We start from the raw sequence: 11,830 nt of genomic DNA, 5'->3' as shown, positions 1-11,830 counted from the left end.
GAATCCCAATAGAAGTGTTTCTGAAATAAATTTTCAAAATAACACATTAATATCGTATTTATAAAAGTGAATACACTTTAAAAACTCAATTATAATGAAGATGTATACCTTGAATTCCCCAAAATAGTCATCTTTTATATCACATAAGACACCTTTCCAATTGACTCCATTGTGATCAAGTTCACTTTCGAAAGACTCGTGTATGCTGTTGGAGCATGCTTTAGAAGGTTGCAATCTGTATCAATGTGACGACATTATTTAGAGGTCTATTATAAATAAAAAATAATATATAATAATAATAATAATAGATAAAAAATGGACTAACCCTGCAGAAGTTATAGTAACAAGGGTCCGCACATGGCTACTACTGGAATTACCTTCTCCATTTGTGTTGCTATGAGATACATCCTCACCTACTTGGTTGGTTTGTGAAGACGTACCTACAACTGTTAGGTTGCTCTGATTTGGAGTAGTGGGAGATGATTCAGGTATTGTAAGGTTACTACCATGATTAGAAGTTGGAGAACCTACGCCACCAACTGCTTGAAGCGCAACTATAAGAGTGGGAATAGTAGGCATATTTGTAGTAAGAACAAGAATATTACTCCTAGCTGCTGACTTGCCGACACGCCCTATGCTTCCTCGACCTATACCTCTACCTCGATTCATATCTATTAAAAAAAAATTATACTTGTTAAAGTAAAAATAAGATGTAAATTTTGCACAAGAAGTCACAACAACATACAACATTGTAATTTTGAAATCCTATCCAACAAAATACCTCACAACAACATACCTCACTGTTATTTTGGAATCCCATGTAATACTAGAATACTCACAACAAGAACCACCAACAGATCAAGAACCACCAATATAATAAGAACCACCAACAGAACCACTAAAAATACTCACAACAAGAACCACCAACAGATCAAGAACCACCAACAGAACCACCAAAATGCTATAAAATACTCCTATTATAATTCTTCTCACAAGAACTTCTCTCAAATCAAGAACCAACAACAAAACAAAAACCACCAACAGTACCACTAAAATGCTCACAACAAGAACCACCAACCGATCAAGAACTACCAACAAAACCATCAAAATGCTACAAAATACTCCCATTGTAATTTTGTCCATAAAAACTCTCAAATCAAGAATCAACAACAGATAATCAACCAGAAAAAACTAAAACATATATATAGATGCACAGAAAGCAGACCACAAGTTTATTATATTCATCCATTTTCAAGGATGAAGTCAATTGTTTAAAACCGTCACCTATTTGGTTCCTCAGAGTAGATGTACCTTCAGCTGTTGTGTTGATCTGATTTAGAGCAGTGGGAGATAATTCAGGTGTTTTATGGTTGCTACCATCACCAGAAGTTTAAACCATTGATGTAATTTGAGGAATTAATGGCTGAACTTGATTTGTGTCATTTTGACCACCTATGTCATCAGCTTGAGGACTAACAATAGTAGGAGTGAGAACAGTAGGTATGTTTGCAGTAATTGTATACTTGCCTCCATGCCTTGTGCTTTCGCGGCCTTTACCTCTATCTCTAGCCATATATATAAAAAAAATTATATTAGTTAAGTGGAAATAATATGCAAATTGAATAATACCAAGAGAACCAAACAACAATATGTAGATAAGATATCAGAAAATGTAAAAGCACAATTGTAACCTTAAAACATGAATGAGAAATAAAAGAGTCAAAAATTAAGAAGTAGGGCATAAAATCAGTTGAAGCAACAAGTTTTGAGTAAAGTACGAGTAGAGACAAAGAAAATGATACTAGTTCGACAAAATGACTGCTCACAAAATAAAATTAAGATACAATAGCATGTTTTTTATCAAGCACTAATCACTATCTGTGCCTTCTTCAAAATCTTCCTCTTCATCATCCTCAGTTTCATCAGTTTCATCAGTTTCATACTCTTCTTCTGTAGCATGTTCTTGGATCTCGTGATGCTCTTGCAATAAACCATCATCAATGAGTTCATCCATTTAAATTAAGCCAGCATTTGGATCATGTAAGTGTATACTTTCATCCATGGCAACATTCATATCTATCTCATAAACTTGAACTTTTTTAACTTGAAATGGAATAGTCAGTTCTGCAGCTGTTTCAATTTTCTCATCGGGTAATTCGACAACATTTTTAGGTTTGATCTTCAATACAGCTGCCCAATCATTCTTGTTCTTTTCTTTCTAGGAGAAGACACATAACACACTTGAGTTGCTTGCATTGCCAGAATAAAAGTTTCATATTTTTTATATCTGCAACGATGGTTAATATCAACCAATTTATACTGATTATGCTTATTAACACCAACATCTATAGTTGGGTCAAACCATTCATATTTGAATAGTACAGTTCGCTTTAAAGGTGTTTCACAATATTCCCCTTCTATAATCTCTTTTATCCACCCATAGAAATCACCAAAATTTGGATCTAAAATACAAAATCCACAGCTTATTGTTGATCTTGTGGTACCATGAAAATCTGTATAAAACTTGTATCCATTAACAAAATACACTGAATGAGATGTAGCACCTATCAATGGTCCACGAGAAAAACTACGTAGGAATTCATTCTCAATATGATTGACCCGAACTGATTTATAAGATTATAAAATTTAGTTCAATCTCATAAGTCAATTTAAGTGCATAATTGTATAAAAGATATTAATTTTTGAAATCTTACATATTCCTTGAACCATATGAAAAAATTTACTTCAAGGCTCTCATTTATTTGATCTTAAGAGACATTTGAAAATTCTTCTTGCAAACGTTGCACAAACATACTTCATTTAAAGAAAGAAATTTCAATTTCAAGTCATGATATATTAATATGCTTATAAAATTAAATTGATACAACTAACTTTTGTTACCTCACAAATGGCTCAACCTCTTCACAATTTAGCAAAATGTAAATTTGAGCAGCCTTGATTTCTTCAAGAGTTAGATTCCTTTTTTTATTCTCCCCATAATCGACCGAGATGGGTGATTATTGATAAATTTTCTTCAATATCTTCCACAATACCACCATCATCATTTCGATCCACATTATGATTGCGTGTCATGACATGTGGTTCAAAATAATGAGAAAACACTAGTGTTGTCTTTGTCATCAAGTAAGCTTTGCATATAAAACCCTCAACACTTGCTTTATTATCAATCATTCTTTTAAGAGTTCCAAGATACCTAAATAGACAAATGGATAAACCATCATATTTGAAAAGTTAATAATAACATAATTGTCACAAGTTCAACTTGAATTTTTGCATTACCTTTCAAAGGGACACATCCATCGATATTGTACAGGTCCAACAATCGTTGCTTCATATGAAAGGTACACAGGCAAATATTCCATTAAGTCAAAAAACCCAGGAGGAAATATACTTCTAACTTGCACAAGATTTGTGGAATATCTCCCTGTAATATCTCCATGTCATCCACTCGGATAGTAGTCAATGTAAGATCTTTAAAGAATAAGCTCAATTCTGTAAGTGCCTACCATACATTACTTAGAAGTAGTTCACGAAAAGCAATAGGCATCAATCGTTGCATGAACACATGATAATCAAGATTTTTCATGCCAAATAACCTTTTTGCAGTTGTGTCTGGACATCTACCCAAATTTAAAACATACCCATTTGGAAAATTTTAAGCCTTTCACCTAATTGAACAAGATAGTTCTTGCTTCCTTGTCTATTATATATACAACTTTGGGATATTTTCCAAAAGCATCCTTTGCCAACTTAGGTCGATCACAGTAATTGATCATATCTAAACGAGCTTGTGGATTGTCTTTAGTTTTTTTATCAATACTGAGGACCGTATTAAATACATTATCAAAAAAGTTTTTCTCAATATGCATGACATCGAGGTTATGACGAATCATGTTAGAACTCCAATAAGGTAAATCTCAAAAGATGCTTCGCTTTTTTCGTCCACAAGAACTACATATTCGTTGATTAACTTCTTCTGCATCTAAATTTGTTACTTTTCTTATCCCCAAATCACAAATTTGATTCAATATATCTTCTCCGATTTTGTAGGGTGGTGGTGTCTTTTGACAGTTCGACCTTTAAGAAAATTTTTACTATCTCTCCTAAATGGATGATGTTGGTCAAGGAACATTCTGTGACAGTCAAACCATGATGTTTTCTGACCATGTTGTAATCTAAAGGATTATGTTTTCTCTATACAATAAGAACAAGCAAACTTACCTGCACTACTCCATCCTGATAACATAGAATATGTTGGAAAGTCACTGATTGTCCACATCAAAGCTGCCCTCAATTGAAAATTTATTTTTTAGAGATATCAAATGCTTCTATACCTATCTCCCACAGTAAGGTCAATTCCTTTATTAGAGGATGTAAATAAACATCAATTTTATGTTTGAGATTGTTTGGCCCAGGAATAATGACAGTTAAGAATATATAAGCCTCTTTTATGCACATCCCTCGAGGTAAATTTTATGGAGTGACAATTACTGGCCATGAAGAATATTTTCTCCCAGACTAACTGAATGGTTGGAAACCATCAGTACATAACCCCAACCTAACATTTCTTAGTTCATCGGCAAAAAAATGACTTTCATTGAAGTTCTTCCAAGCTTCAGAGTTTGATGGATGACACATTACGCCATCCTCTTTTATATGTTCATGATGCCATGTCATGTCAGCTGCTGTAGTTGGGATGCATATAATTTCTTCAATCTAGGAATCAAAGGAAAGTAATACATCCTTTTGTAAGGGACCAATTTCCTCTTATGAGAGCCAACTCAACATTTATACCTCTCTTTGACATAAAATTTACAAGAGGTAAGATGTTCATGGTCTTCCCAATACAACATACATGTCGATTCACAGCTGTCAATCTTTTCAACCGGTAAACCTAAGCTACGCACTAGCTTCTTAGTTTGATAATAACTATCAACTAGTAGGTTATCTTTCGGTAAAGCCTCTTTAAATAATTGCATCATTTGGTTAAAACCCCTCTGTGACATAGTATTTTTCATCTTAATATTTAACATTTGAGAGATTACTGCAATTTGAGAGAGGGAAGAACCAGGATACAAATTTACATCAGCAGAGTACAACTCATAAAATTTTTGGTACTCTAAATTAGTCTCCTCCTCCATCGAAGATTCATGTTCCTCCTCAATTGAACGTTCATACGGATGAGATATCCCAAATTTAATATTATTGTAAGGTTGTCCACTCGAACCATGGTTAAAGTTGGGACCATCAGCATCTAAAATCATTTGTCGATATGGATTATCATATCCCAATTCAAGTTGAGCACCATTGATCAAATCATTATCGAAAGAAATCTCACCGGTCACATTTATTTCCCCTTGATGTTTCCAAACAAAATAGTCCTTAACAAATATATCATAAAGAAGGTGATATCTAACAGTTTTAACATCCTTGTATTTAATGTTGCGACATTTTTTATATGGACATCTAATGTTGTTACTACTCATGCAATTTTGTTGAGAACATGCAAAACGGATAAAGTTATTCACACCAGTAATGAATCTAGAGTTTATAGCCCCTCGGCCATCCAACCTATCATACATACATCCACGCTCTAGACTATTTATATTCCTATTGATGTCAACATAAACAATATAGTTAGAGTTTTATATTTTAATACTTCATACATCCAGGATTATCACTAAAAAGAAGAAAAAATTAAATATCTTAACAAACTAGAATATATATTTCTATTTTTACACGAAAATAGAATATATTAATTATTTTTTGCTAAATAAACAAGAAATCACAAACACAATATATCATTCATTGTCCTTCTTGATAAGGATTAGCGAAAAAATTTAATTACAAACAAAACTGAAACTTCTATCATTACTATCATAAGGCATGAGGCAAAAGCTCCTGAAAACAAGATTAAAACATCAAATTTCAGCAAAATACATACCTAAAATCTAAACATTAAACAAAACCAAAAAATAAGTTGCAACTTTGTTGGCAAAAATAAACAAATAAAGTTTACAAATTTAACACAAAGTTACAACACAAAAGTTAAGAATAAATGAACTGATTGTATTTGAATGGTGAATCAGATTAAAAATAAATCCTCAATTGTATGTAGACTATTAAGGCATCAGAATTTTGATGGTTGCTCCTTTTCAAGAAATCGGTAAGTAAAAGAAAATAGAGACAGTTTCACGAATACTCAAGAACACAAACCGCAACAGAGGAACATATGAAAAACTGATTGAAAAGCATTTAAAAGGGAGAATGTTATAGTACCAGATAGCTGCTAGCTCACTTTCTGGCACTTGCTGGTATCCTTAGTGGATTTATCTGAAAATTCAAAGCATAACATCATCATCAGATTAAGCAAAACAACAACATATATTAAGTGTGATCCCAGAAATAGAATCTGCGGAAGGATAACGGATAAACAGTCTACACAACAAAAGAGAAAATGATTATGACAATTACACAATTTCAAAGGAACATGAAACATAGTACATTTTGTTGTTTACACAAAATTAGATCAACAACAAGCAAAAATGACTCAAATGACAGTATGTTTTCTATTTTTTTAAACATGCAATACACTAAGTACAACCTTACATAAACACTGTACATAAAAAAGTGAAAATTAAATCATTCAAATAAAAAAATTATTGAAGAAATTTGAGATTAATGAACATGCAACAGAAAATATAAAAAAAAATCACAAATAGAAGTTACGAGGAAAAATATTATTCCCATTTCGATTAAATAACCACTAACAAAACTTTTTAACACAATAATCGAACAAAGCAAAGTCAAAGAGCTCAAACAAACTACAAATAGAACTTCTAAGAAAAAAATCAAAAACCCTAACATAATCAGTGTACGCAAAACAGTGAAAATTCAACTACACAAACAGAAAATTTGTTGAAGAAATTTCAAATTAATAAACATGCAACAGAAAATATCAAAAACCCCACAAACAAAAAATGTGAGAAATAAATTCGGTTCCCATTTTGAGTAAATAACCATTTATCGAACTTATTAACACAATAATTAAACAACTCTAAGTGAAAGAGCTCAAACAACCCTAAACCTATCATTTACAAGTGACTTCTAACATAGAAATTAAGAAATTGAAAGAGAAAAAACAACTCAAATTACGAGATATAGAATCGTACCACTAATTTACATTTGAAATTGACCGATTAACACCCTTTTCAATTGATATTGAGTGATTTTCTTTTCTCAATTGAGAGAAAAGGAAAAGGAGACTATTTTGGGAGAGAGGCGGATGATACTATACTTTGGGAACAAAGTGAAATAAAAGACTTTGCCCTAATATTTAGTTGGTGGGGTAACGGATTCAGCAACGGATTTAAAGCCATTGCTAATTATTTTTTAAAAATATACCTAGTATATTTTAAAAATGATAAAATAATTTCAGTGACAATAATTGCGTTGCTATTGCTGTCGCCGCCATGTCAAAGAAAATTTTCACCTTTTATGTCGCTAATTTTGTCATCAAAATATAGGCGCCTATATTTACCGCCAAAATATGGCAACAAATTTTGTTTTCTATCGCTAATCCGTCACTAATTAGTCTAGTAATTTTAATTTCATTTATTTAGCGACAAAAGTTCTATTTTGTTGCAATTACGCCGTTAATTAGCGACGGAAATGTCCTTGTTGCTACAAATCCGTTGCTAAACGCGGTTTTTTTTGTAGTGTTGGTTGAGTAAGTGCTCTCTTAAATAGAGTATCTTAGATTTAAAAATCTATATATATTTTCTCAATCGAACTCATTGCAAAAAATTTGCTTAATGCAGTTGAGTTTTCCTGTATATTCTATGGGCTATTCCAATCAACAACATTTACTTTGTATGCATTCGAAGAATAATAACTGCACATTGCCTTACTAAAAAAATTCCACATGCAGTGTTAATTCTCTTGTTTCAACAGGTATCGGTAACTTATAGACCAAGTTGTGTCGGTCTATCACTTCCATATCGTTTTTTCTCCTTCATAGCTTATCTCCATCGCCACACTTATATCAATCAAGATATTTTCAAATTGGATAACTAAATCATTTAATTATCCAAATTTGAGTTGGAATATTGAGGATTGAATTATCAACAACGATAGTTTCTCGCCCAGTGTTCGTGAGGGGTTAGATTAGACTTAGATTTGGTCGGAAAATCTTATATTAGGATTTATAATTTGTTTGGTATTTTTTTTTGCTAAAAGTGTTTATTTTTGAAAAGTAAGGTGTTTGAAGAAATTTTTGTGAGAAAATAAGTGCTTAGAAGTTGTTTTTCATAAGCTAAAGAAGTAATTTTTCTTCAAAAGCATTATTGAAAAAAATTACATTTAATAATACTTTTAAAAAGCTTAGTTAAATATTAATTGATGCTCAAAAGTGTTTTTTAAATTTATTGATGAAACACAAATTATTTTCATTAAAAGTACTTTATTGAAAAACACTTTTTAAAAAAAAGTTTGATCAAACAAACAATAAACTCTCCCTAACAATGGCATCTTCGTATTCAAAGTTTTGAACTAGAAATTACTGATTAACAACTAAGGAGTATTTATTTTAATTTTTGAACATAAGATTATGGAGAGCAAAATCAAAGCATATTTACAAATCAATTGAAATTTGAAATGAGAAAAGTCGGAGTATCTTGTTGCACACGGCCACAACTCCCGTACCACGTAAAAAAATTAATCTAAAAAACAACTTATAGCTAAACAATAAATATTTATCGCTAGTATTATTTATGGACAGATTATCAAAAAAAATTGTTAGCTACAAATAATTTAACGGCCACATCACCCATACTCATGTAAACTAATTAGGCGGGGCATTTGATCATGAAATTTTTTTCATTTTTTTCGAAGTTCAACTTCAAAAACACGTTTACCCATGAAACTCATAATTCAACTTGAAGTTGGTCGGATTGCAAAATTTTCAGGAAGTTTATAAACTTGTTTTCATTTTAAATTACTCACAATAAATTCAAAAACAACTTTAATTTATTTTTATAGCAAACACAACTTCAATTTTTAAAGATCATTTATCACTTTAAAACAAAAAGTTTTTTTTGATAAAAAACTCACAGTTTTCATGATCAAACACCCCCTAAACCTCTCCATCTCAATCTCTGCAAGAAAGTGCAGAATTAAAAAAGGTGCAGAATATAGGAGATATTTACTCTGTTATTACAGCTAATAAAAAGTTGTTGGTGACATCTGATTGTTCACTATCTGAAACAACAACGAAGACATGAACACCTAAGAAGTAAACATTACTTGAACTAATTAAACTACTACCAGAAAGTAAACTAGGTTATTTAGTTATTCCAAGCATGCTAGCCTAGCCTAGCTAGCGCTACAAATTATTGGCAAATTCTGGATCTTATAGAATTTCAATTTCCATAGGTTTGGAATTGGACCCACTCATAACGACCTTCCAATGGTTCCTCCTTCTCAAAGTCGAAGTTGTACCTGAACAAAATATATTGTAAATTTAATGACGGAATCAAAATTTTTATTAAGGGACTCAAAATATGAAAAAGCAAACAAACAAAAAAGTCTGAAAATTAACATTTACTCTAAATACGTGAAATAGTAATTTTAATTATGTATAAATAATATAATTTTTTAACAAAGACATTTCAGATGAACCCTCGTACCTCGCTCCTCCACTGGATATATTAGAGACGGATTTGGAATTTATGTTTTGTGGAGTCAATTTTTGCATTTTATTAGCATTGAATCTATGACATTTTAAAAGTCATGAATTCATATATACTATTTGTTACAAATTTAGTAAAATTTTTACACTAAAACTTATGTGCCTATAAAAATACTGAGTGACAATAAATCCGGTATAGATGGAAAGGAGGAGTTGGGCGAAATTTTGCTTCCTTAGTGAAAAAACTGTAACCAATTTTTTTTTTTTAAATGCTTACTAGGAATACTGTTTCGAAATTTCAAGAACTTTGAAAATTTCGATAACACATAATTCCAATTTCTTACAAAATTATTCTCCCTTACAAATATTTTATCAAACAAATTTCTTTTTGCTGAAATAAAGGCAAAAGATAGAGAAAAGGGTATAGAGAGAGATGTACTTTTGTCGAAATCGTCTAAGCATTTCTCTCTCGAATGTTGCAAGAAACTCTTCAATTTCATCAGTCGGCTCTACATCCGGAAACAAACGAGGGGGAGAATTCACAATTTCAGACATTTCTGGTGATGTTAAAGGGGGAGATTTCTCATTTTCAGGCATTTGTGGTGAAGATAAAGGGGAAGAATTCTCATTTTCTGGCATTTCTGGTGAAGTTAAAGGGGGGGAATTCTCATTTTCTGGCATTTCTGGTGGCTCCAGTTTACTGGATTCAGCTTCACTGCGAAAGAGAACGAAATGATTTGGAGTAATAAGTGTTATATATATATATATATAAATGATAGACCTTTACATGATCAATCTCTTTTTTTTTGAATTTCGAAATTTAAAAGACCCCGAAAAATAATTAACACTAGCTACTTACTTGTCTGCAACCTCCACATATTTTTCCTGCAAATATTCAAAATTCAAAATACTTCTATTAGATATAAAATATATATATATAATTTTATCCTGCTAGTATGAATTTTGAGTTTTAAGTGTGTATATATATACACACAAAAAAAAGAAAATTTTAGAAAATTCAGTTAGCTGGAGCTTTTGAGTCTTAAAATATATAAATACACACATAACACAAAAAAGTAGAAAATTCAGTTAGTTTGAACTTGAGTTTCGAAAAAGTACATACACACACAGAGAAAAGTAGAAAATTCAGTTAGCTTGAACTTTTGAGTCGTAAAAAAATATACATATACACATACACACAAAAAAGTAGAAAATTCAGTTTAGTTTGATTTTATGTTTTGATATATATATATATATATATATATATATATATATTTCAGTTCAAATAAAACTCAGAAGAAGATTTTTGCGTACATCCAGATCTAGGAACTTCGAGCAGCAAGACATTGTAATCCCGGCTGGTTCATTCGAAGCAGAATTCTCCTTCAAATGAACAGAATTAGCAGGAGAAAGTTTTAAATCTCCATCAGATATCTTACTCTTTTGCGTTGTCGCTGGTACGACCATATCATTTTCATCTGACACTTCCTTAATAGTAGCCTCTCCAATTCTCTTACATTCCATCATATACCTTCTTATCAATCAATCAATCAATTTATATTCTTTTCCAGGGTATCATTAATTTGTTATCACGGAAATGGACTTTCTCAATCTTCGTCCGAATTGAGACATTTTTTTTGAGAGAGAGAGTAAATGGGGACGATGATAATGATGTGTTTTTCTTCGGAGTTTTCAACTTATAATTGGGTGATGAGTGGTGCAGTCAATTCTGCGGTCCTGTAGGCAGCCCGTTTAATGTAACGGGAAACAGCTTGTTGAGTAACGGGGATTGTAAACGCCGTTAGAATAATCTGGGATAACAGTAGAAGTCAGGTATTGGAAGTGTGAAAACAAAGAGAAGAAACTGTTTCCATCTTCTGGTGGAAAAGTTTGTTCAGAAAATAGGAAAAATACAAATTATACTCATGACTGCCAAAAGAAGTTAAAGCAGGTAGATAGGTTTAAGTTATATGGCATCACTGTTTTGAAAAAATACTCCTTCCTTGAGAAAATTAAAAAAGACGTTGAATTTGGTCACATCTTAGACTAAAAATATGTATGTGACAATAATCCACAAGTGGAGTCCGGCAGGGGAGCATGGTGTATACGCTATCTTGCGAA

At 31.7% G+C, this 11,830-nt stretch overlaps 1 protein-coding gene across 1 annotated transcript; it reads right to left on the bottom strand.

Annotated features, from left to right (window-relative positions):
* Nucleotides 1-9,213: 9,213 nt before the first annotated feature.
* On the bottom strand, nucleotides 9,214-11,595 carry LOC107869769 (cyclin-dependent kinase inhibitor 7). The gene is made up of 4 exons (XM_016716209.2): nucleotides 11,024-11,595; nucleotides 10,569-10,594; nucleotides 10,149-10,424; nucleotides 9,214-9,519 (listed from the first exon to the last, which is right to left on the bottom strand). Exons 1-4 carry the CDS (start codon nucleotides 11,234-11,236, stop codon nucleotides 9,441-9,443), a joined length of 594 nt encoding a protein of 197 aa, XP_016571695.1. The 5' UTR covers nucleotides 11,237-11,595; the 3' UTR covers nucleotides 9,214-9,440.
* Nucleotides 11,596-11,830: the final 235 nt, after the last annotated feature.

Source organism: Capsicum annuum, chromosome 4 (genome assembly GCF_002878395.1).
Source record: "Capsicum annuum cultivar UCD-10X-F1 chromosome 4, UCD10Xv1.1, whole genome shotgun sequence".
NCBI lineage: Eukaryota > Viridiplantae > Streptophyta > Magnoliopsida > Solanales > Solanaceae > Capsicum > Capsicum annuum.
Note: the sequence above shows the minus strand (reverse complement) of the source record. Positions and strands in the feature narration are given on the sequence as shown.

Excerpts from the sequence above, each read along its gene's own strand:
- LOC107869769 (XM_016716209.2), bottom strand. The coding sequence starts at position 11,236 with ATGATGGAATGTAAGAGAATTGGAGAGGCTACTATTAAGGAAGTGTCA. Across the intron at positions 10,425-10,568 it reads TATGTGGAGGTTGCAGACAA|TGAAGCTGAATCCAGTAAAC; the intron begins GTAAGTAGCTAG and ends TCTCTTTCGCAG. Across the intron at positions 9,520-10,148 it reads CTTAGACGATTTCGACAAAA|GTACAACTTCGACTTTGAGA; the intron begins GTACATCTCTCT and ends TATTTTGTTCAG.